Source organism: Streptopelia decaocto, assembly GCF_964273445.1.
Source record: "Streptopelia decaocto genome assembly, chromosome: 21".
Taxonomy (NCBI): domain Eukaryota; kingdom Metazoa; phylum Chordata; class Aves; order Columbiformes; family Columbidae; genus Streptopelia; species Streptopelia decaocto.
The window spans coordinates 4,603,581-4,630,092 of NC_138676.1; the positions used below are offsets into that span (position 1 = coordinate 4,603,581).

A 26,512-nucleotide genomic window follows, 5' to 3' on the forward strand; every position below is an offset into this window, starting at 1 on the left:
AAGGCTTCTTTTGTTGTTTTGAGAAACCCCATGGAGTTTGAGGCTTTGTCAACCTCTCCAGCTATTTGAAAAAAGGTTAACAATCAGAAGTTCACATAGGAATTTTTCCTGTTGTTTGTACCCACAAATTTTTTCCAGCCTGAATCAAGTCTTTTAAAAAAAAGGCTTTCTGGATATGCAGCAGTGATTTGAATGTTCTATCAAGATTAGGCTGCTTTAGGCCACAAGCAGGTACTATGTCTATAATGTGTGGAATAAGGTCTTTGATTGTCCCTCCCTTTGTGTATGTTCTGTGCTGTTTCTTTTCTCATCTATCTGCTGCTTCTGCCAGAGAGTATATAAACCCAGAGGAATTGGAATCCAAGTACAGGCTTTTAAATTCGAAACATTTGCATGGGTTAGAAATAATGTGAGGAGTTAACATCCCTGTTGCTTTGCAAAAAATATTCAGCTGTCCAGGCACTTGATAACCTAAAGATTTTAAGTTTCAAGTCCCATGGGTTTGCTTGTCAGTCTCAAGCTGCCTCTTGTCTCTTTTATATACAAATTAAGATACCCAGAATCATTACTATCTTTATTATCTGCTCTGTGCAGCATCTAAACAAAGTATATCCTTGTCTGAGGGCTTAGACATGCGGCCTGATATTATTACATTAGGCTAACAGACATCTTCAATTAGCCAAATTATGTACTCAGAAAAACGGGAGTAGAAGAAAATTTTTACTTAGTAATTTGACCCTAAAGATGAAAGGCTCTTTTTCAACTGCCTCAGCCTTTAAAATAGCTGGATTTGCCACATCAAGAGCCTTACAATAGCAGGGAGGCACCAGGCTGCTGCTGGTGTTTGTCGCATTTATTTTTGATTGCTTATTTATTTGATCTTAAAAGTTCTTTGGGGGAATCTCTTATCGGCTCTAAAATGTGGTTGCGCTAGTGAAGAAGCAGTGACATTAAAAGTAATTGACATTAAAATGCTGTGACATTAAAATTAATCATGTTTGATGGATGCTAGAGACCGAATCCGCAAGGCTCCCGGGTTCGTGTTTTAGCAAGTTGACGTCTCTTCTCCCCCAGTTCCTGCGGCAGTTGTGTAACTGCCCTCCCCTCCCGCTGCTCCCCAAGCCCTGTGCACGGAGGGGATGGTGCTTCCCAAGGGAAAAGGGGTTTTCTTGGAATCAGCTGCTTAGTAGCTTGGGGTAAAACGGCTCTTCTCATTCTTCATCCACTGAACTAGTGTCAGATTCTCAAAATCACCGTGGTACTGGTGACACCGGTTTCTTCATGGCAGTGTAAGGTTGATGATGGGAGGGACCACTGGGGTGTCTGGAGCGTTTGTTCCCTGTGCTGTGGCAGTTCAGGCTGAAGCAGCATTGCAAGAAAACCTTGCTCTTGCAGTATGAATAGGGATTTTTATTTTGTTGCCATTTTTAGTCATGGAAAATACTTAGTTTTTGCAACAATTGTCAGGTTCAGCAGGAAACACTGTCAATTGCCAGTTCTGCTCCTGTGCCACCAGCACCCTATGAAAAGGAAACTGACTTTTTCTTCAGGACTTGAAGCTTCTCAAAAAGCTGGAGGGGATGTGGTGTGACCTGACACCTGTATTTTACAGCCAAGTGCTTCAGCAGCAGCCAGGAACACAGCGGGTGTTGGGAATGGCCCAGGGCTGGTCGCTGCTCCTGTGCTCCCTTTGCCAGGCAAGAATCGGGTGGAGATGACAGCAGCCTGCTCATCTTCCTTCGGGTAGCCCAAGCTTGCCTGGGGTGTTCCCTCCAGGCAGGGAGCGAGAGGGACAGATGCAGCGCTTCTTATTTCCAGTGTAACGTTTTTGAACTTCCTTTTTTAGCCATGTGAAGCTTGAAGGGGCCTCAGAAAAATGAACCGATGTATCGGGCAAGAAGCCAGCTACCTCCTTGCAGCTCAGCTCTGTGCTGGCTTCACTTTCTGTCCTATTTGGAAACTAGAAGTAATGAGCTGACATGAGCTGATTCTTTACTTTTTTTTCTTCCTTTCCCGCTGTGGTCTGTATAGGGTGAAATTCAGCACAGTGGTTATATTGCTTTTTTCCATGGCCTCTTTTTGGCACTGAGTGGTAACTTGCATAAGATTAATGTAACTTAACTTTTATAAGAAGCAAAAAGACTGTGCCATCAGCTAATTTAGCTGGAATTAAAGCTTGGCCTGGTGCTTAAGGGCACTGATAACTTTTGCCTTCTGCAAGAAGCCAGTCAAGAGTTCTTTCCAGTGTGTAGTTTGATGTGGATGGACCTTGTGAGTTGTACATCTGCCACTGATTCCTTGTGACCTTAGTCTTGTGTTCCTAGTTATCCATGAGCAGATTGAGCTTTAAATATCTCCTTTTTCCTTTGCAAACTGAAAACAATGACACTTAGGAGCTGTTTAGACAGACAGTGTTCTTACCTGGTCTGACTGCAAATACCTTCCTAGAGCCGGGGGGAGCAGCTGTGTCAGCTCCTATTAAAGAAACTAGACTTTCCTAGAGAAGCCAAAGCAGCAAAAATCCGTGAGTACTGCAGGTACTAGCCAAATATTTTGCTGGCTTTTTGTGGTTTGAGAACATGGGAAATTCTTCAAGTAAAAATTAACCCATAGGAACACTGAAGAGCAATAGTATAAGAAGTTCATTTCATCTTGCAGGCAAGCACATGGTGTGGCTTTTGCAGAGAAGGCACCTCCCAGCAAACATGGGTTTATGTGCGTTTCCAGCATCACCAGTAGGGTATGGAGACAAAGAACGCAAACAAGAGCTGAGCTCACATACTTGCTTCATTTCCCCAAATCAGAGCATTGCTGGATAATGTCAAGTACTATGCAAATATTTAAGGTTTTACCTTAGCGCATTTGCCGTTGCCCTTTTTATACTGCTTTCTGTGGTCTGTTAATGATTTAGTTATTTTTATGGTACTTTGAAATAAATTTCAGTGTTCCTCAAGTAAATATTGGGGAAAACCCAATGTTAAATAGATGTGTCTTTACTTGCAAGTTTAGGCCATCAAGAAACAGTATCAGGTGATGTATCTGATCAGTTACAATAGCTTGTGTTTTTTTCACAATGTGGAGAAAAAGAATCTTGAAGCTGGTACTGGAGTGAAACTGGAGACAGCTGTGACCTTCTCACTGATAACTGTCAGCAGTGAAAAAAGGTTGAATTAGTCAAATAAACGACGTGCTTGGTTATCCCCACAGACCACCCACGCCGGGGGAGCTGGGCTTTACTGGGAGTGTGGCTGACAGATGGTTGCCAGACATCACGAGGGGCTGGATCGTGAAGAACCCACCACCCTGGCCCAGCAGCTGTGTGCGCAGTTTGTGTCACGGTGGCCAAAACACAACCATGGCACTTGAACTTGTCCTCTGTCCTTGTTTTTTCCAGCCAGTCCAGTTCTGAATAGTTCCAAGGATACTGATTCCACAATCTGTGAGTCCCTATTCCTGTGGTTAAGTGGTGTCATAGTGAAGTTTTGTCCTAATACCTGGCTGGAATTCCCTCTTTTGGAACTTGTCTGTTGCTTCTCATCCAGTCAGGCACCTCTGAGAAGTGTGGCTTTGATTTCTCTACAATTCTGTTGTTCTGTCTGTAAGCTTTACATACGCATCCCTGAGGCATGCAGGTTTTCTTACGTAAATTGAAAAGGACAGAAGTGAGGTGCAGAGAAGCTGTAGCTTGTCCAGGAAACCTGACTTCTGCATTGAGGCTTGAGGTCCTTTTCTAGCTTGAGCTTTCCTACCAGGAAGCTTAGATGAATTTCCTGAGATCCTTGTTCCCATAGAACACCCATTTCCTTTATGATAAGTCAGGGCTGTTGATAGAAACACTTCTTGATGGTTGAAGAAATCAGTTGGTCAAATTGTGGTAGGGACCTCGGTCTGGATAAGAACACCTGGAAAGCTGACTGGTGCTTGTGAGTCGTTCAGGCCTCTTGGTTAAACTGAAAAGGAGGGTGGAAATTCCAAGACACAGTGGTAGAGCTGGTCATGTGTGCTACCGTTCCTCCTAGGCTTACTTTTGTATACTTCACCCGACCTTTACAGTATGTTTCTTGATAAGATGCCTGACCTTTTCACATCCGATTAGCAGATTTGTTCAACTGTTGCCTGAATCCTGTTTTTATCCTCCTCCCCTCTCCAAACCCTCTTCCTGTTCAGCATCTCGGAAACATTGCGCTTGCTGACCAGAGCTCCATGCAGCTCTCACACGGGGCTTTTTTGCTCTCAGGAGGCTGACACCCGATGCCTGTTCTTACAAAGGCTCTGCCTCTCTAATCTTTCTCGGGGCATCCCTCGCTGTAGGAAAGGGACCTGTGCCAGGGAACTGGGTTGCTTGTTTGAGCAAAGGTCACAAGAATATTTGGCAGGCGTGATGCTTGTGTGTTCTCATTCAGAGTTTCCCCTAGCAATGGCCCTAGGCTTTTGCAGATTTTGTTGCTTTGCAGAGCCCTTGGTATTTGCAAACATGCAAAAATATATGTACACGCGTTTCAGCTGCTGGCATTGGAGCCCTATGGTGAGCAGAGAGGAAAATCTGCTTTCCTCCCAGTGTAATTACTATTGCAGAGGCAGTTTGTTTGTTATGACCACGAGAAATGAAGTAGCTCAGTGTAGTTCAGCTCTGATTCTGAGCTGGTTAACTCTAGAATAGTTATCCCTCTGTCACTCCAACAGTTACCAGGTTTTATTTAGCTCGAAGACTGAAGCTTTTAGTCTTTCCACCTGTGTGTTTAAAAGCCAGCTAGAATGAGATTTGAGAAGTCAGGACTCTGAGCATGCTCCTGTTTCTGAGGGAAGGGAAGTGGATCTGCTTTCTGGTTTAGTCCTGGCCTTTCCCAAGCATCTTGTGTGCTAACTTAATTCATGCTTTGAGCTTCTAAAGTAGGACTAGGGTTTTGATACACCTACAGTAACATTAAAAAAGAAACAAAACAGGTTTACAACTAAATAGACAGTTAAAACCAATAAACAATACACTTTTTCCATTTTTAATGTCCCAACACTTTAACAGAAGCAAAAATTGAGTAATTCATTTTTTTCTTTATGCTGCTTCTAAGGTTGCAGCATTGTTGCTGCACTTAACCAACTTGATTAATTGAACTTTATTGTGTAGTCATGTCCTTTTTAGGATTGTAGGTTGCTGTCAAGTGGGCTGGATCCAGCAGTCCAGCTCACGTGCTGCAGTCCTGTGGTCAGTGGAATCCTCCTCTGATTTGACTGTCTCTGGCTATTGTCAGTGCACAGGAACCCCTGAGGTTCAGCTGTGTGCCCAACACTCACTGAAAAAAGTATGTAGGAATTTATCATACTCTCTGTTTTGTGCTAAGTAGCATTTCCTTATTTCCTGACTGACTTTTCTGTCCTTTCCTTAGCTTTGGAATCACTTGCAGCAGCTGTGCAGCGTTGCTCTGTTAAAATAGCTGTTGTGCTCCACTTTGGAGAGCTGCCCCTCTGAAGGGAGGATGCTTTCCAAATTATGCTTGTCTCTGTTAAAGCCAATGCAAGTTCTCACGAGTATAGGATTTGGTTTTATAAATGTTAGTGGGAAGTACCTCAGGATCACTTTGAACACAGGACCTCACCAAATGCAAAAGGACTTTTTTCAGTACAATGCAAACTAACAGTGTGTAGAGATCTAGTGAACAGTCTGTGCGATGCCAGCTCCCTCAAATGCAGTTGGCTGGGCATCTCTTCCAGCACTTACAATTGGGGTTTGCGTTCCTCAGTAATCCCCACTTGTTCAGTTTAACTCTGATTCAGAAAGTGGGATTTCCAGAGCTCCGCCTCTACTCATCGGAGGCCCCAGGGTCCAGATGCCATCACTCCTGGTAACAGTAGGAGAAAACCGATCTATCTGTTCTCAGAGGCTGCTTGCAGCTGGTGTGCTGGTGTGCCAAACTCCAGGGAAGATGCAGAGAGGGAGCTGAATAATAGCGATAAAATAATGAACAACCTGATCCTTTTTTCTTCCTTCTAGTTTATACTGAAGCCAGTGCAAGGATGAGGGTTAAGAAAATGAAGTTTCTCACCTATGGGTTTGGTAAACACAAAGCAGTTGATCCTAACAACTATAGCATTGGTGAGAAATAAAGGCTGCAGACAACAAGGTGGACGGTATCTATAACTCTTGTGTTCATTGCCGAAGTGTTGCAGAGTTTAATGTATCTCCTTAGCAAGACTCATGGGGGTGATGGGGAGGAGCTGCTGCTGTTCGTTTCTGCCCTAGGGTAGGCTGTAGCTGAAGATTTGAGATTGAGTAAGTATGAAAAGTGACAGAGTGCTAATACATTAGACATCCATTTTGTATCATATTAGTAGCGCTTGTAGTGGATAAGTGAGATGTCACACCGCGTTATGTGCAATTATAAGTATGTGGCTGAACATCTCATTGAGGTAACGTGGGTGTGCTGAACAGGGACTGAAGCCTGTGCCTTAAAAGTACATCAAACTTTGAAAATCTCTGGGAGAGAAAGATACAGAAAGGCATGAAGTGAACTTGTGAATACCTGCCCGGTTTCTTGGTACCTTTCTGGCAAGCTTAAAGCAAGCTGAATTTCTATGACAAAAAGCAGCAGCAAAGCACAATCGGTTCAATGCTTTCTGGTTAACAATCTGACATTTTGCTGAGGAAAGGATAGGAGAAGGGCTGTTCAATACAAGAATGGCTTTATTGGCCATCTTTATCAATTTTGTGTCTTCCTCCCTCCCTGATTTTTTTCAGAGTTAACTCACTGATGCAACCTACTCCTTGGGTTTTGAAATTGGTGAAAGAAGATACGATGGACAAATACTGTTTTGAAAACAGTTTTCTTGCTGTCTCTCTTGTTTTGTATTTTGGATTCTGCTTGGTGTCTGCCTTGGGCAGATAACTTCATTTCTGTGTGCCTTCATTGTTATGTCTGTGAGCTGACAGCAGCAATAGGCTCGCTGGGAGACAGAGGCCTAAACATACTTCTCAGAGAGAAGATAGTCTAGAAATTATTACTGAAACCATCTTATACTTGCAAGGCTCATTTTAAACCAGGCAAAATGAGTGAAATTGCTGATGTTGAGGGGTGGAATGTCTTGTTCTCTTGCTTTCCCCAATACAAGCTTTGTAAGGTACACAGAGCAGCCCGAGATGCTTGCGGAGAAAGGGAATATCAGACAGTCAAAGGTGCTTCAGCCCCTAAGGAATCTGTGATTTGTACGGACAAGCTCTCTGTGCAGATCTAGTCCACACAGCTTGAAACCACCAGCTGCATTACGGAAAGGCTGAGCTGTGCAATGGTAAACAGAAGACACCTGGACCATTTTACTTCTAAAACTGCCTGGACTAAAGGCTAAGTGACTCCACACATTGCTCTGTACAACACTGTGAACCGTTAAAAAAGGAAGATGCAGTTCTGATGCCTTGTTTTCTGGTCACCAAGGCTGTAAACGCAGAATCTCTTGCTTGCAGTTGTCTTTTCTAAATGCAATGAGAAGGACAGGCACAGTACATACATAGCTGCTGGCTGCCTGTGAAGATCCTCAGCTAATGGAAAGCTGCAGTGTTTTTTCTAATATTCCACAATCTCTCTAGGCGTTGGATTCAGTTGTGTCTGGTGCTATAACTTGTTGGCATCTTCGGGGACAATTTTGCCTCATAATTCTAGGAATGTATTGGTAGCATCCTTAGATTCCATGTGGCCACTGGTAGCACAGGATGTGTTTGATCTGTCTGTGCCTTTGTGGCACCAAACAGATTCTGCCCCCCTCCTGCACTCTTGTTTGATGCAAACCTCTCAAAATCAGAGGCTTTGCTTTGTGAAATATTGCTTTTTCTGTTCTTGGGCCTTCCTGGCTCCTCCGCACGTTCAATTCCAAATGCTTCACGTCACCACTTGGAAACTCGGCAGCGTGCAGGACTCTGCCCCTTTGCTTTCTGTTTTAACAGCCTCCTCAAGCACATGTGGTTCCAATTACACAGAACCTCTGCAATGCTGTGTGGATATGGACGGGGATAGGCTGACCTCTTTATTTTACCACAGCCAGCCTGTTCCTGCGGGAGCCCACTGTTAGCTCACATTTTTCTTCTTTGAGATGCTTTTGCTTCACAACCGAATTCCTGCAATCAAAGGGCGGTGGAGGGGAGCGACTGCAGGCAGCGTGCGCTGGGGCTGCGTCCCGGTCACTTGGGCCACTCGAGCTCTCGGGAGAAGGTGACCCATGGCCTTTCTGTCTCTGCCAGCCAAGGAATACAGAAAGCAGATGTCCCAGAGCACAGCCTTGGTGGAGTTAATGATCCTTAGGAGACTTCGGCCGCCCCCAGCTTTTCCTCCCTTGTGCAAAGAATGCAAAATCGCTGTCTGTAAGAAGACAGTGGTTTATATTTATTTTGGCGTAAAATGCTGTCAGGGTAACTAAGTGTTGGGGCTGGTGTGGTCAGAGGGGAGCGGGGATCTTGACCTCGTGGGTGCTCCTTACAGCTCCGGAACAAACCAATGTCGCCATGCACCATCTTGTGCATCTATGCACAACACAAACTGGGGAAAAGAGTCACAGGGGAGATTAAAGCCTAATGTGCATGGGCCTGTCATCATTACTCAACAGTAATAGTGGGGGAGAATTCACTTTCTCAATAGAGCTTAATTTTAAGGCCTGCTGAGCCTTAAATACTGAACTGTGCAGCTAGTGTCTGTGGCATCTTTAGCGCTTTAGCTGATTTGAGCTTCCAAGGCACTCGAGCATCTCCGAAAGTTTTACTCAAGATGTATTTCTTTGGCCGTAAAAGTGTTCGTCAGCCTCCTGTTCAAGCAAGTAAAATTCTAAATTTGCTTATCGCAAAATGCTCCGATTTTGCTCGTTACCACTGGACAGTGGGGGACAGGCTTTGGCTTTTCCACGGAGAAGTTTAGTAAATCATTTCCTACAAGACTATTGCAGGATTAAACTCTGAACAGATGTGAAATGTCTTAAATTCCTGGCACAAAGGAGTCGTTCAAAGTTGCAACATGGCAGGCTGCCCTGGGCTTTTTATTTCTTAACTCTCACACATATTCTCATATATATCTGATTTAGATGTACTATGTTTTCAAATACTTTCTGGAGTGGGGAAAATGTTTTTAGCACAAGAGCAAGTCAAATGTGTAGGATTATTCAGCTAGAAGAGCACTACAAGCCTAAGTAGTTCTGTGGATATTTATTCTCTTTGGGCTAATTTCAACTGCTTAAGTATAAAGTTTTTGAGAATTTGGATGATTTTGACTAAAATGGAGTACTTGTACAAGCAGTTCAGCCTGCCGGTCTAGCTGAGACCAGCTATGGTACAGCAATGAGAGGGGTTTTTTCTAGCAGCCTACCTGGATTTTCAGAAGAATGTGTTACTCAGGACTAGAGGATCAAAACTTCCTACTCCGATGGATCCCATTTTCAGATAGTGGAATTACATGGATGGGAAAATAATTAAGAGCATCACAAGGAGGACTCAAAACCAGATCATTGGTTATGAGAAAACTTTTATGTAGGGGACTGTTCCTTTCAGGAAGGATGTGATGTGCCTTGACAACGGCAGCCATTCACTGTTCCTGTCACGCTTCGATCCAGGAACCGTTTTGATACTAATGAACAAAAGCAGACAGAGCACCTATCACAGGTGGAGTGGAAATTGTTCAGACAGTGCTATAAACTGTGTGTAGATACTACTGGAGTTCATGCTTTTGCTGGTGCACTGAAGAAAGCTCCCACAGCAGCAGACGTGAGTCACGTCCCCCTGTTTGGAGTTACAGGAGAATTACAGGTTGCATTTCTGCTCCTCCTTGGAGTTGAGTGTCTTGGAATAGTCTGTTGCAAATGTCATCATTGAAAAAAGCCAAAATAAGTTATAAAGAAGCACAGCTGGAGAAGAAACTTCACAGATGTTCCTGGAGCAAGTTTTCAAGGCCCATTTTGGATGTTCGTATCTTAAAGCTGGTGTGTGAACTTGGTTTTGCTTTACAAAGCATCTTTGTGAATTTCTTCTGTCTCAATACTCTGAACCTTTTCTAGGCTATTCCTCCGAATTCCAGCAGTAAAGTGATATAGCACAACTTATTACTTTTTAAAAAGCATAATCTATATTTAGCGTTGCTCCCTAATTTGAACCTCCTTCTGGACCTAATGAAAGATTTAAATCTGGAAGCTCTTTAGCTTTTAGCACATGAGTTTGCCCACAAATAAAAATGTCAGCAAAACAGTTATTTTCACTTTGATTCTGCTTGTATGTTTATGTGCCTTGCAGCTATACATATTTAATGTGCATTTTTGTATATACATATGCTTGTTATTGGATGGGCATGAAAATAAACTGAGCTTCATAACAGCATCTATAGGAAAGCATGTATGATCATGTTAAGGATTCAGACGTGAAAACACGACTTTGGATGTTCATGATCTGTAATAAAATCAAGTACAAAGTCCTGATTTGCTCTGCATTGCACATTCCTTCCCTCTGCATCCATTTCACAGTGCGCACTGCTCTGAAATTCAAACCATCTTAAAATATATATCCAAAATCAGTAGTCCTTTAAAATCTCAGAATGAGTTCTGGGAGCTCTGAGTTTTAGTGTTGTTTAAAATATGTGTTGCTCTGTATTTCTTGGATATTTCAAGCATCAGTGAGAGATGGAAGACAACAATCTTCCTCCCTTGTCTGCAGGGTGTTGGGTGAGTTATTGTCTTCTGAACAATAGAGTGAACATTTTAGACATTGCAATGGTCTCCTCCCCTCCGCACACAGAGCGTTGCGCTGCTTGTGGTGCGTCAGCCAGCCTGGCGCTGCACCCCGTGCTTTGATTTCAGGCCCACGGCCAATGCTTTCAAAATGCTGTGGCTGCAATCAGCTTGAGGGTTCCTGCTCTGCAGGAAAAACAAACCAACCTCCCTCCAAAGTCGTGGGACAGGGGCTGAGTAAGGGCTGAGTAAAGCTGGGAGAAGCTATTCCCAAATTGCAGCATAAAGAGCTGCATGCAGGATGTGGAAGCGGAGGAGGGTTTTTTGGGGCAAGGGAGCCTGTGTGAATGTGGCATTACTGAGCTAGACTTGTGGAAAACCGTCTATTGTTTTAATCTGTTGTGCGCTGGATCCAGCCCTGAGGGCGATACTCTGAGCGGGCTCTGCCCTCGTGTGGCTGCCAAGCGTTGAAGGGGAGCCAGATGTGCACCCAGCCAGATGTGGACCCAACCAGATGTGCACCCGCCCAGCAGAGCAAAAGGGCTCACCAGGAACCAGCTGCTCTTGCAAGCCAACCGATGTGTGTCCTGGCCGGTACATGGGGGTGTTTGCTGCTCTCTGGGGTTGTCTGTAAGCAGGCGCTCTCCTTTAGTATCCATATAAATAAAACTTTAACTGAGGGCAGTGGGAAATAAACGGTAAAAGCACTATGTGCAAAATCTCTTTTTCTTTCTTTATTTGACCTGTTCTTGGTAGGTGTTACCTACACAAATACAAGAGAACTTTCAGGGGACATTTATTCTTCACTGAATAATAAAACACTTAATCTAGAGGGGGGTTGGATGTATTATCTAGTTCTTCTACCCTACCCAAACTATTGAAAGGCACAAAGTGTGTTCACATGCAACTCTCTTTGGGTTTTGCACGGGTCATTTCCATAACTGGCACCTTATGTTGGGTTCTTATATGAAGTTTTGTTTTGAGCTTCCTTTTACCTTTGTACAGGTGGAAAGGGGAAAAAAAGGCTTTTGTCTAAGACACCTGTAAAACTTCCTGACTTTCTTGTGAGTTTGTGGGCGTTAATAAAGAGCTAATAAGGACTAAAGGGGCAAGTTGGTGTTTCTGATGTGGGTTGTTTGTGGTTTGTTTGGGGGGGGGGCGTTGAATAAGACAAACATGCTATGGAAAATTATGCAGTGTGTGTGACAATCTAGTTATCAGTTCAATGATGAATCTACTTCAAATGATTATCATGTTGAAAAAGCAAGGGATGCTTTAGAAATTCGCATCTCTATCTCACTGGATGTCTCCCTGACCTTATCCCCATTTAGAAGATGAGCTTATAGCACATGGCTCTTTCTTAAACTCAGAGAATGTTTGCTGGGGGCAAGAAGAACAGACCAAAGTGTGAGCTCTCCTCAAAACAGCTTGTCCAAGAGAGAGGAATTAAAATTATGCTCGTTATACTCCTTCAAAAGGCGATTTATACATCCCGATCAAGGCTTTTAATATAAAACTACACTTTAAAATGCAGAATAGGCTGTGAAGTGTGCACAAAACCTCAGTGCTCCTCTGGCACAGGACTTTGAAAGTGTTGTGAATGTTATGTGAATGCTCACTGCCGCGGTGCTTAAATTAAACCTATTGATCAGTCATCTAGCGAGCGGGAGCGCGTTAATGAAGGCAGCGGGGCTGGAGCAGAAAGCAGGCGCTCATCTTCGGCAGAACGTGTAATTGTATTTGGCAGATGGGGCTTTGAGACTGGTGAATCCAGTGCTAAACTGGATTACTTTTCCTTTTAAAGCAAGCAGCCAATGTGGCTGAAAAGGAGCTTTCACTCTCATCAGTTTACGCAGAGATCCACGTAGAGGAGGAGAGCTTATCCTGTGCAAGACTCCACCTGTCTTGAAATTCTAGGTGTTTTATATATGTGCATGCACGTAGCGGCCGATGCCTCTTATAGAAGTGCTTGGCAAGTATTGATTAAATATTAGAAGCTCAGGATCTGGGGAATGATCTTGTGGACAGTTTGGAGGCCAATCTGAGAATGAGCAGGAACGGAATTAATTTTCTAAAAGCAGAGCTGGTCCTGAATAAGCAGGAAAAGATGAGCAAGTGTCACGTTGGATGTAATTCTTCCTCTGGTGTGTTTTGTTTTGTGTTCTTTCTCCACTTAAAGGTTAAAGATCTGCTATTTAAATGCAAACATAGGAACAAATTTAGCATGTGTAACTAGAGCTTCTCAGTAATCTTGCGATATTATCACAGGATTGTGTGTTCCACCTCACGTGTGACTCCCTGGTGCTGCCAGCTCTCACAGTTTTCATCAGTTTCACAATAATTGGTCCAAGAAGTGAGATATTTCATCTCACTTCACTTCATGGGGGAAAAAATAATGCTTTTAGGCTTTCTTCTTGCATAGCAAAGCTTAAGAACAACCCAAGTGCACTCTGAAGATTGAAACACAAAAGGCAAACGGCACTTGTGCCCCAGAAATCCCCATGGAAACTTGGTTGGGAGTTTTATTCTTCAGTGTCACAGCAGACCTGGGAGTCCCTGGCCTAAATCCTGTAATTTGCAATACCTTTTATCTTTTGGGTCAGTTTTAATTGAGTGGGAGTTAACAGGCTTTTTTTGGGGGGGGGGGGGGTTACTGGCTAACATTTAAAAGGCTCTGCTTCCCTCTGCTGGTTCACCTTGGCAATGTGGTTTGTTTTAAATCCTGACAAACTGTTTTTGACCACTTATGATTTTTTCAGATGTTGCTATTCAAAGATGCTTTTCTAGTGTACCTGTACCGTGCCCTTCATAGGGTTAACCCTCTTGTTCCCAGGCTGCTCTCTTATTTCCAGCGCTGAAGTGCATGCACACACATCATCCAGTGTTAGGTAAGAGACTTCATGCCTTGTCAGGCTGACATAGGAATAAAGCGATGGGCTCTGAAGGTCTTTTGGGTGGAAATACGACTTATGAATTAAGGTAATTAAAGGTGAAGGCAAAACCAAGGAGGTTAGTTGAAATTTTGAGTGCCTGGAGGACGTGGGTGCGACTTCAGCGTTGACAGCTCTGGGTGTGAAGCCATCTGTTCTTCGTGCTTAAATATTAGTGTGAAACTAACTGCCTGTGTATGTATAGATGTCCCCTTTAATCAGCTGCAATCTGTCCAGGAAGCTAAGCTGTGGGATTTTCTTCAATGCTGTGAAGCAAATGAGGAAGAATCCAGTAAAACCTCAACTAGCAACACTCATCAGTACAAGCGACACATATTTGATCCCGGCCTTTGACCACCAGCTTCTCTCTTTCAGCTTCCTGTTCTGTTTGGCTGTCCGAGGCTCAGACTGAATTCAAGAGGGTGGCTGAAGAAAACGTGACCTTGCCCTGTCACCATCGCCTGGGCCTCCTGGAGCAGGGCAGCCTGGATATCGAGTGGCTGCTGCACATTTCAGAGACCGTACAAAAAGCGGTAGGTTCAGCCCCAATTAGCATCTGCTGAGAAAAACGTCTCATGTCTATGTTGACATCATCATCAGATGTCATTGATTTAGAGACTTCTGTGATCTCGCTTGCAAGTTATTCTGATTAAATAAGCAGCGTTTAGAAAACATGACCAACTTATTTAGAGATATTTATAACAGGGAAAAGTTATTTGATATTCACGCATGCTGTATTGGAACAGGTTGTGTTGCAGTTGAGTTTTCTTTAAACTAACGCTGTTATGTAATGAATCATAATGAGAGAAACTTCAGAACTGCCCTTCAGGTTTTCAGAAATGACTTTGGGACTTTTTAGGCCCAGCTTTTGAAACCTTGGTTTCAGGAAAACATACTGTAGTTTAGTACTTATAAAAATCAGATCTGTAGTAACTTAGTAACTTACTTTGACACTAGTATAAATGCTCCGATATCAATATATAGCATAAATACAATTTAGGTGTCAGTCTCAGACTTGAAATCGATATTCAGTTCTCCACCCTGCCACAGGCTTCCTGTGTGACCCTTGGCAAGCCACTTAACCATGGAGAACCTTAGGCTGCTGTTCCTGAAAGTGCTTTGATTTGTTGTTCTGTGTGAAAGCGAAGTTACAAGTGGCTGCTCAGTGAGTGTCTTTGCTCCTCAGGTGATCACCTACTCTGGAGGCCGTGTTTACGATGACCTGAACGAGGAACAGAAAGGGCGCGTTTCCTTCACATCCAACTTCCTTGCTGGAGATGCGTCCTTACAAATCATATCCCTGCAGTCCAGCGATGCGGGGAAGTACATCTGCAAGGTTAAAAATGCTGGGCAGTACGAGTGGGCTCGCATCACGCTCAAGGTTGTAGGTAAGGTCATTTTATTGTTTTTCCGAACAACAAAAATCTCCAGACGCATTTCCTGGAGGGAGATTTGTTTCAGCAGGGTATAAATACACAAAGACATCTTATGATCAGGTTTCACTGTCTGACTCTCTATCTGCCTTTGCATTTTTTGGCAAAGAACGGGACACAGGAAGAGCCTAAAGAACTGGTTTGAGGTAAGTACAACCACTTGAAAAATCATATGGACTGCTCTTTCCAAATTATCTCTATGATCTCATCACACAAACTAGACTGATATTCTAGCTTAGCTGGCAAGCTCCCTGTCCAGATCTCCTGCTGAGGACTCCGGGTTCATGTCCCAGGACTCCAAACAAATCCAAGTCCATGGAGGTGACAAATAAACTGCTGGGGTTAGCATTTTGCTTCCCTGATTTCAGTTTATTGGTTGGTTTTTGACATGTATGCTGTCGTGCCATGGAAGAAGTGCTGTGGCCTGCCAGATGTTGCGGGGAGAAGGAAGAAATGGAGAAGTAAGAGGAGGAAAAGGATGTTCTTTAAATAGTACTTAGAAGAGGATCGCAGTAATACAGCTCCACTGATGGGAGCATCCACAAGGCAAACTGCCCCAGGGTATTATAACGTGTCATTTCTATGTCTGAGCCAGGCAGCTCCACTTGTTAGAGTATGAGTTTGCACGCAGTTGCAGTTCAAGTCCCGTAACAACCATCCCCGGTGTAATTCTTCAATGCATTCCAGAGAAGGCAGCTCTTGGAAGCTGCTTAAACTACATTCTTGTGCCAAAAAAAGGGTTTTCTACTGAGAAAATAGTCTGCTGCATGTGCATGTCTTTTGTTTCTTCTAGAAAAACCGTCCAAGCCCAAATGCTGGCTGGAAGGGGAGCTGTTGGAAGGCAAGGAGCTGTCCTTGCAGTGCCGTTCCGCCTCCGGCACTGCACCCATCTCCTACCGATGGCAGCGCATAAACGAGGAAGACGAGAGAGCGGAACATCTCCCGCCTACATCGAGAGTCAGTAAGTCGGGTCATTTCCTCTGCTCGCAGCCGGATGACCGCCCACACGCACGCACACATGCACAGCCATGTGCCTGCTTTTTAAATGGGGTCGCTTGGTGGCAGTGCCAGTGCCTCTCACTGCAGATGGACGTTGTGCCGTGCTCCACCCTCAACGGGGAAGTTTATTTATTCTTTTGCTGATATTTTCTGCAGCATCATTGAACTGATTTGATCCACAAGCTCAGTTTGTGCTTCTGTGTCCTGTGCCCTGTTAAGGTTTCTTAGCCTTTTTTTTTAATTAATCCCAGTGTTGTTTTTCCCATTTCAGACATTTCTAACCCCGGGCAAGTCCTGCTGAAGAATCTTACGCAGATGAGCACAGGGTTATACCAATGCATTGCCACCAACGAGGCTGGACAAGAAAGCTGTGTTGTTCAGGTGACAGTGCAGCGTAAGTATTGGCACATAACCAGCATTCGCACCCCTGAACGAGCAGCAGCGCTGTCCCATCTTCACTGATAACTCTGTGCCACACCTTTGCCCTTTCATACTTAAATCACATGAAGTAGTTCTTATTTATTGCATTTCGGATTGGCACTGCAGTCCTCTGTATAACCTTGAGTGGTAAATAAGTCATTTGGGCTCAGATGTTGTGATCTGTTAGAAATTTTGATGCTGAGAACAACTAATGAAATACTAGGGGAAAAAATGGTGATTGAGAGGCTCCAGAGTCTCCAGTTTTTAGAATTACTTCTGGCTGGAATGATTACATGAGATTACTCTCAAATACAAAATCTGTATGTGGCTATTCCATCATTCTAGTTCCAAGTTATGTATCTGGCACACATGGGATAGTAAACTATCTAAAGGCAGCTGGAAAGGCTAACTTTGACATGAAGTATTGTGCAGAATAAAAAGCAACGTTTGACATAGTTTAGTTTTAATCCAGATTTAATAAACTCTGTGCGGAACACCAGAGGTGGGAATCAGTGTCCTGCCTGATCAACCCCATCAAGGGTGTGTGCCTGTCTAGGTGTCTGTGTCTTTGCATATGCATGCAAGGAAAAAAGTGGCATTCAGCAGCAGCACACAGAGGACAATCAAGTCCAAACAATACAGTTCAGGAGGTTTTTGTGTGCTGTTATCAGGGGAGATCAGAAGGATCTGTTGTGATACAAGCTGCTAACAGTGAAGGCTCTTCATGGACATTCCATACCTTTGGCATTTTTCTGCCCAGCCAAGCCTGAAATAACTGGAATATGGTCATGTAGCAAGGAAAACCTCTTTGCCTCAGGCACCTGAACTAAAAGCGTCCAGTCAGCTTTTATGCCGAATTGGTTTAAAGCCTCACTTTGGTTTACTAAACCCTCCGTAGGGATGAGCCTTAAGGTAACAACTTTCAGATGAAGCCAACCTAACCATTCTTAGCAAAAGAAGTTGTCATAAAGTAGCAATTTAGCGCCCATATACACTAGGAAGTGTTCTGTCATTAACTTTTTTATTTTGGATGAAAAATGCCTTGCACCTACACCATATGGTCTCTCTTTCCTCCTTCCTCTCTTCGCCCCTCAGGTCACATTTTCCCCCAATTTGAATAATTCATTCTACAAATGGATTGTTGAAAGGGAAAAAAAATCCTCATGGGGAAACATTATAGTTCAGACACTCTTCTGCCTCTAGGAAACTGCTTGGTGCTGTGTTTCACATGTAGATTGTCCTGTCTCCCTGCACTTTCTGTGGTGCTGTTCTTTTACAAGTGTATTTTTCCTCATCATTTCATTTCTGGCCCGTAGCATAGATAGCACTTGTGATCCCACCCTTCCAGAGCTGAATACTTCTCTCACTCTTAGCTCAGATTTAGAAACAATGCTTGAAGATAAACTGGTTCAAGTTCTGTGAGCAGACACGCCTAAATAAGTAGATTAGCACATTCTGTTCTGATTTATACCCAGTGCTGGAAGTTGTAGTGTGGACAGGAACCTGCCCGTATGACCCCAGTGAGAGTTTGCCATCTAACACGTTGTATTTTCTGGACGACAGACGCACAAAATATCGGCATGATCGCCGGAGCGGTCTGTGGCGTGGTGGTGGGGCTCTGCCTCCTCTTCCTGGTGGTGAGGCTGACAATAAGGAGGAAAGAAAAGAAGAGATACGAGGAAGAGGAGGCACCAAATGAAATCAGGTAACGCCTTTAATTTAATCCCCTACCTCTCACCCCTCCCTCCTTTCAGTTTCACACATCTTATCACTACAGTTGTAAGTAACCTAGGTATAAGTGTCTTAAAAGGTGGTTTAAAAAGCTTTTTAAGACTCCTCGAAATACCAGTGACAAATTTCTTGACTGTGAGTACCTTTGTGAAGACCTTCCAGAAAATTAGATTAAAATGTCTTTTTTTTTTTCCCCCGGGACAAATTAGCATAAAACTCAACCTAAATATTCCCTCTCACACTTGCAATTTCAGCATTTTAAAGCATTTGCGTAATCCTCTCCAGTACTAAAGTCAAGCCACTTGTCCATTGCTTTTCTGAGAGGCTTGAGTGTTTTCTTTTTTTATTTTCAATGGCAATTTCTGTTGGGAATGCTACGAGGCAAGCAGGTTTTCAGTCTTTCTTGAGTCCTTTGAACAACTGTGCTTCTGGATTTAGCTCAGGGTGAAAAATCCCCTGAGCAGAGCTGAGAAGCCTCGCCCTGAGCGGGTGCACCGAGAATGCTGACGCACGTTCCTTAACCTCATCTGTTCCATGCGTGTGAGCTCTGCCACTGCCCTCCCTAAGCAGAGATTGGGCTCTAGCCAGTCCAGCCTAAGCTTCTCAAGGAAGGAAAGTGCTGGAAAAATAGATTTCCAGGAATGAGTCTTAGCTGCTCTTGCGCCTGAAGAAACTCCTTCCCTTGTTCCATCCGTACTTCTATTTGTAAAGGACCGCCTGCCCTCATACGACATCCATGTACCTTTAGGCATCTCTATAATCCCTTCAGCAGCTGATTACATTGCCTGATGGTCAGGTTGCCAGCAAGAAGGTAACCTCTGCTGATTTCTTCTCTTCCCTTCCCTTTGCTTTCAAATCTACCATGCCTTTTCATTTTTAGTCTGAGCTTCAGCCTCTTGTGTCGCCTTTTCACACATGACTGTTCTCCCTCTTCTCTCTTTCTCTCTCTGGGCCCAGTTCTTGCACTTCTTTCACTACTCAGATTTTTTCCTAACTAGAAGAACCGGTTTCAGCTAGTCCTGTCTAAATGATTTGTCATTATGAGTAAGGATTACAGAGCAGACAGTTCTATCTGAACTGTTTGCACTGACACTTGGCATTCATTCCACAGACCTCAAAGCTGCACACAAAGGGCCAGTCGTGTGCAGCATGAATTCCAAATCCCTTTGACCAATAGAGAGTTCAGCCCACAAAGCTGCATAGCACGGAATTCAGAAAACCCTCTACCTTGCTCAAACTGCTGGACAAATACGCCCTGGTGATTTGCAGCTTCAATAAGCAACTGCTTATTGCAGCAGCAATTCAGCCTGGTAAAATTAATAAGTGTTTCTGTTCTTGTGGTATTTGAGCCTTGTCATCTGTTTGATTGCAGAGAAGACGCAGAGGCACCCAAGGCCCATCTCGTCAAGCCCAGTTCATCTTCATCTGGTTCCAGGAGCTCACGCTCAGGTTCCTCCTCAACCAGGTCAACAGCCAACAGTGCCTCTCGCAGCCAACGGACTTTGTCAACGGAAGCTACTCCTCATCTAACTCCTCCCCAGTACGGCCAGAGGGAGACGGAGAGAAAAGAAATCGAGCCAAAGAAAGTCGACTACACTAACCTGATGAAAATGGGAGCGACGCTGGTCATGGTGCCTGCGCAAAGCCGAGCGTTCCAGACTGTGTGACTGCTCGTCTGGAGACTCCTGCTGTCCAGAAACACTTCACACACCACCAGCCACATAGGAATTGTTAGGTTAGTTAGCTTCTTGGTCAGCTTCATTTTAATCACTTGTGATTATTCACGCCACGAGAAGCCCTCCCACCCAACTCTTTCTTACATCTTCCAGCACTGAGGTTCTGATACAGAATTATTTTTTTGAAGAAAGATACGTTTGAGGGAAAAGGGAGCCTTCTTTTTAAATTATCTTTTTCGGATGTGGAACACTACAACAGCTAGGTGCTGTAAACATGAAATGAAGCCAAACCTCGTGGTTTTAAAAAAGGGATCAACAGACATATAAAGACACATAATATTCCAGAGAGGTTTTGTGGGGAGAGAAAAGTCTCTTGCGCTGGTTCCAGAGAACTTTCTCAAAGATACAGTGTCTTATCTGAAGATTCTGAGGCAGACTTTCTGCTGAGGATAGTCTGGTGCTCAACCTCAAAGGGAACTGACAAAACACTTCATGTTTTCTGCGTTCAGTGTTCTCATGAAATACTTTTGGAGGCTGTAACTAAAGCAGAAATGCAAGGATCACTCAAAAAGGTCAAGAGATGCAGTATTAAGGCATATACCTGAACTAACCTCTGCACTAAAGGACCCTTTATGTCAAGGAAATAGAGGTGCTTTAATTGCCAGAATACACTTAACGATGCACCCAGCGAGATACGGCCAGGAGCCTGACTCTGCTTTTATGGTCCACGCTGCAAAGCGGCAGTAACTCCCCTGGAGTTGTATCTGTGACAAATGAGCCTTAGTGTGATGAGAACTGGGCGCTGAATCCAGAATGAAGGCAGGACCTCAAAAAGCGAGGGCCACTAATCTACCAAAAAGCCTGGACGAAGCATTTGGAAGATATCTTTGCTATCGCCAGGTCGTGAATTCATCAGTTTTGGGGTGAGCCGTGCTGTAGAAACGTTATGGAGAGCTCTTCCCAAGGCTGAACGAACAGCATTCTTGAGCTGACCTTCAGGCATCCAGGTAAGACTGCAGGACAGAGTGACAGAGCACGTAGTGAGGAAAATACATCAGGGACAGGTGAACAAGCACAATGCTACTTCCATTAGAAAATATTTGTGTGCAGTGTCCCATTCATACACCAAACACTGGGGCAGGTGCTATTCTTGAGGCTTAAACCTTAGCATGACCCTTAAAAAAACTGCAAGAATCGTGCAAATATTTTCGGTGATTAAATTAGCCAGAATAAATGTTTCCAAGGAATATAAAGTCTTACGCTTAAAGGTGAAGAACAAAAGGAGATGATGGGAAATAGGGACAAGCTTCCCCTGGAGGCAGATGCTCGCATAATTCTGTCGGATATATTTTCCGCTGAAGGACTTGGCTCTGCACACAGACCCTGAGCTTGTAGGTTCTAGATTCCTGTATTCCTGGACTGATGATTTTCTATTAGAAAAAAAATTAGGTGCTTTATTTCATTTGAGAGAGGGAGGGTTTTCTCCAATTTGTGGAATGAATCTACAGGAGAAGCGTCAGCACAGAAGAACCACAGATTTATAATTCTTTCACTCCAGGGCCTGTAATTATCTCCTTTTCTGTCTGAAACCCAGAATTGTAGCTGCTTTGCTTGAAGTCTTAGACATTTTCATCAAAGCCAAGCCCTGCTTGGGCTACTTCCTTATGGGAAGTAGTTTTGAAACTTGCCCTCTGCTATCTGAGAACTTCTCTTCCTAGTCGTAGTCACCCATTTTCATCACATGTACCAAAATTTCACTTGCTCTCTCTACGTAGCCACCCTTGGCAGGACAAAGTGCTGCCGTGTTCTGCAGAGGAGGCAGTCCCGGGTCACAGATTTAAACAGAGACATTCGCTGTTAGGTGTTTGATGAGCTTCTGCTTTCGTGACAGCTCCTGGGGTTGGATACTGTGTCATTTTACCCAGACAGTTTCCTTGGATGCTCCAGAGGCACATTTCGTGGAATGTTTTGGTGGATTTGGTGGTGGCTGTTGCAGCAGCAGCTCTCAGTGTCTGTGATTCCTCTGCAGTTGCTCTTTTCCTGGAGCCTGAAGGCTCAGGCATTCCAAAGCACTTACAAGGTACTCCAGAGCTGGGAAAGTCCCGAAGAGCATGAGCAGGACTGCTGAGGCTTCTGTGGTTGCTCCTTGTGCTTAATGTTACCTGTGTTGCAGTTGAGGATAGTTATTCTATGCATATAAAAGCAGGAGTGCTTTTCTCAGTAAAGAATATGCTCCTGAGCAACGAGAAGCTTATTACCACAAAATTAAGGGTAACAATCAGACAGTTGAGCTGGCTACAGCCCGAGTACAAAGTACTGTAGGTTGGCTTTGAGTCACAGGTCGGAGTTGCAATTAGCGGAGAGGAGGATGCTCTGTCTGCAGCCTGGAGGCCGCTTGCTGCGGGCGAGGAGAATCCTCCAGCCTGCTCCTGATTGCATAGGATGGGTTATGGACCTCGGGGAAAAGAAGTTATTTGGAAGCAACTGCTGAAGCCTGTCGTGTGTGTGATCGTTCCCGGCTGTTCCCAGCCCCGTGGGAAGCAGGAGGTACATGTGCCCACCGTCCGGGTGCGTACAGAGCACCCGTGTACAAACCATCTCAGAAAAAGCCACAGAATGAAGATGCAATGGTGAGCGGGCACCGTGGCCATTTAAAATCGCCAAGTCTGAAACGCTGCGGTGCTTTTCAGGCCACACTTCAGTGATCCCACGGGTGAAGACAAAGTCAGTTCTGCACTTCAGTCGCTAGCGTGAAGCCCAAAGGGAAAAAGTTCATTACTCAAAGGAAATACGGGACAGAGATCATCACAGTATCACAGTATCACAGTATATTTGGAATTGGAAGGGACCTTAAAAGATCATCTAGTCCAATCCCCCTGCTGGAGCAGGAACACCTAGGTGAGGTCGCACAGGAACATGTCCAGGCGGGTTTTGAATGTCTCCAGAGAAGGAGACTCCACAACTTCCCTGGGCAAAAATTCACCAGGGGCGGAGCCTCCTCTGCTCCCCGAGCAGCTCAGCCCCGCCCCCTGGGGCCCTATAGACCACATAGGGCCCCACACAGCCCCTATAGATCCCTATGGAGCCTTATGGACGGTATAGACTCCTACTGACCCACATAGGTGCCTATACAGCCCCATCCACTATCTGGCAGCCCCACTGCCCCCCAGGGCCCACCACCCGGCAGCCCCACAGCCCACCACAGACACCATGGGACATCATAGACACCGTGGGCACCATGGCTGGTGTCCCCATGTCCTGGTGTCCTCATGTCCCCAGTCTCCCCATGTCCCAGTGTCCTCATGCGCTGGTGTCCCAGTGTCCCCATGTCCTGGTGTCCCCATATCCTGGTGTCCCAGTGTCCCCATGTCCTGGTGTCCCCGTGAGGCTTGGGGGGCAATGGGGCTGCCAAATAGTGAGCCTTGGGGGGCTATGGGGCTGCCAAATAGTGAGCCTTGGGGGGCAATGGGGCTGCCAAATAGTGAGCCTTGGGGGGCAATGGGGCTGCCAAATAGTGAGCCTTTGGGGGCAATGGGGCTGCCAAATAGTGAGCCTTGGGGGGCTATGGGGCTGCCAAATAGTGAGCCTTGGGGGGCAATGGGGCTGCCAGATAGTGAGCCTTGGGGGGCTATGGGGCTGCCAAATAGTGAGCCTTGGGGGGCTATGGAGCTGCCAAATAGTGAGCCTTGGGGGGCAATGGGGCTGCCAAATAGTGAGCCTTGGGGGGCTATGGGGCTGCCAAATAGTGAGCCTTGGGGGGCAATGGGGCTGCCAAATAGTGAGCCTTGGGGGGCAATGGGGCTGCCAAATAGTGAGCCTTGGGGGGCTATGGGGCTGCCAAATAGTGAGCCTTGGGGGGCTATGGGGCTGCCAAATAGTGAGCTATAGGGGGAAATGGGGTTGCCAAATAGTGAGCCTTGGGGGGCTATGGGGCTGCTAAATAGTGAGCCTTGGGGGGCTATGGGTCTGCCAGATAGTGAGCCTTGGGGGGCTATGGGGCTGCCAAATAGTGAGCCTTGGGGGGCAATGGGGCTGCCAAATAGTGAGCCTTGGGGGGCTATGGGGCTGCCAAATAGTGAGCCTTGGGGGGCTATGGGGCTGCCAGATAGTGAGCCTTGGGGGCTATGGGGCTGGCAGATAGTGAGCCTTGGGGGGCTATGGGGCTGCCAAATAGTGAGCCTTGGGGGGCAATGGTGCTGCCAGATAATGAGCCTTGGGGGCTATGGGGCTGCCAGATAGTGAGCTATAGGGGGCAATGGGGCTGCCAAATAGTGAGCCTTGGGGGGCAATGGGGCTGCCAAATAGTGAGCCTTGGGGGGCTATGGGGCTGCCAGATAGTGAGCCATGGGGGGCCATGGGGCCGCCAGACAGAGAGCCTTGGGGGGCAATGGGGCTGGCAGATAGTGAGCCTTGGGGGGTATTGTCCAGGGTATTCTGTTTTCAAAGGGACGTTTGCTAAGCTCCGGATGATACTATCAGGAGTTGCAAAAGGGAAGCAAATGATACATAAGCCAAACTCTATTTTGTAAAATAGTGTATTTGAAGCATTTACTGTCATATAACAGTTACTACTAGCGTGATTAAATGCATACAATGTTAGGTAGCTTGCTTTTGTTTCTCAGCAGCTAAACTAAGCTTACATCTCTTCTACCTGCTATAATTGGTGTACTTGTACTGTGTCTGTACAACTCAGAGGAAAGCAAATATTTATTATTGATTCCTTTGAATCAATGATTTCATAATTTTTTTTGGTTGGTTGTTTTATAAATAAATGTGCTGCAGCTGAAGTGCTGCAGCTCAACTCAACTTGTACTGATGCTCCATCTTCTGTGGTACCATGTGTTACACGCAGTCAAGCCGAATCCAAGGAAAAAAGTACGGCATCCAAAATACATTTTTCAGCTAACTAGGACTATGTGCATCTTTGCGTGGAAAACGTGGGGAAGCTGGTCTTTTTCCTGGGTATTTTTTCAGTCTTACTTATGAGACATGGTATGAAATACATGCAGCCATGGGTGTATTGAAGCAAATAGTGTTTTGACTTCCATGCAGCTCTTTCACCTGAGATATTTTGGCTGAGGATGCGGATGCTTCCAGCTAATGCGGTAAATAGTGTGAGTGCAGACACAGCACAGACACAAACCCGCGGTGACAGTATCCTCCCACTCCCACGTCTGCGACCTTCCTTTCGGTTCATCTCCCGAACTGTGCGAGAGGCCAACGAAACCTTGAACAACTCAGCGCTCGGACCTTTTCCATCTTTTCCACAGATAAACATTTGGAACCAGCCAACAGGAATCTCCAGTCATGTAGGTGGAATTTAGGGTAACTAAGATAACTGTGGTTGATTTCTCAGCCTTCTTTCCCCGGGGGCGTTTTGCGCAGAGATCTCCTGACGTCAGCAATCTTCCTTATCCAATCTGGGAGTAAAAAGCGCAACGTGATTACGCAGTATTTAAAACAAAACACAGTGGTCTCATAGGTGTGTCCCGTCTATCCGTGACTCATGATGAAACGCTGCTAGTGGCTCCTTCCTGGGTTGATGCCACCCAAAATCTGATGAAGCGATACACGTTTTGAGAGGGGTTGTGCAATTGCATGTTTTTGTACAGTATCAGGAATCTTGGGTTATTTTTAACCTGGATCGGCTCATACACTAAAGGGGGAGGACACGCTGGGAAAGGGAAGGGGCTGCTTTTGTGGTTTTTAAACTTTAACTGGGGCGTGCAGATGCAAATGTTGGACAAATAACCAATGCTGCTGTTGTGAATAGGAAGGGTGTCTGATAATCTCCACTCTCTTCCCAATACTGTTTTAAATGCTTAAAGCAAAAGCAGCGCTTGATCTCCAACGTACTAAATTAACTTAAAAAAAATATTGGAATTAATCATTTACAAAAACTCCACAGAATACTTGCCAGAGTGCAGCCTGCTGAGCCTTCATTTTTCTGCTATACAGTAAATGAGCTACTTTTGTATGTTAACAGCCTCTAATTGCCAATTCAATGAGTCATTTGCCAAACTGCCCCCCTCCCTGCACTGACTCACTGCTGTTGAGGCTGCCTTCACTTGCTATCAGTCTGTGCGGAGTACGGTTGCACATCTAAATGTCACTATTTAATCTGAAGGTGCAGGTAGTGCTATTCTTAGGTCTTACTGAAATTCTGCCCACGACTTTTAAAAAAAAAAGGCAAAGAGTTGAGCGCTCCAGTAGCCTGTCGGGTAATGGGGTGATGGTTCCTATTGACAACCTTATCTTAAAAGGCACACGATAGTGACAGCTAATGCTCAAAGATACGGAGCTGCTTTCCTTTTCCTGCTGCTCCTCCTAACCTTGTGCACCCAGGTTCCAACTCCACACTGCGCCTTTTGCCACCGTCCAAAGGTCCCGGTTCAGATTCCAGCCCATAGAGCAAGAACTGGAGGCACAAAGTGTTGCTTGACACGAATGACTTCACATCTGCCCCAGGAGCCCGGTTAGGACCGGGCTTTTGTGTCACCCTCGTCTTAGCGACTCCCTCTGACTTTTTATGCTTTTTGCCATGTAAATAAACAGTTGGTGCAATTCCCAGCCCTCCTGCCTGCCTGATTGGTGACCTATGATCAGTTTGCAGCCCAAAGCGCCCAGACCGGCCCAACATTCG

General features: G+C 45.1%; 1 protein-coding gene across 1 annotated transcript in view; it reads left to right on the forward strand.

Annotated features, from left to right (window-relative positions):
• CLMP (CXADR like cell adhesion molecule) overlaps positions 1-23,505 on the forward strand; it is a 36,316-nt gene extending 12,811 nt beyond the window's left edge. The window contains exons 2-7 of the mRNA XM_082070170.1: positions 13,986-14,143; positions 14,797-14,998; positions 15,837-16,004; positions 16,314-16,436; positions 18,026-18,167; positions 19,566-23,505. Of these exons, the coding sequence (XP_081926296.1) occupies positions 13,986-14,143; positions 14,797-14,998; positions 15,837-16,004; positions 16,314-16,436; positions 18,026-18,167; positions 19,566-19,860 (1,088 nt within the window). The 3' untranslated portion in view covers positions 19,861-23,505. The remainder of the gene's footprint in view (positions 1-13,985; positions 14,144-14,796; positions 14,999-15,836; positions 16,005-16,313; positions 16,437-18,025; positions 18,168-19,565) is intronic.
• Positions 23,506-26,512: the final 3,007 nt, after the last annotated feature.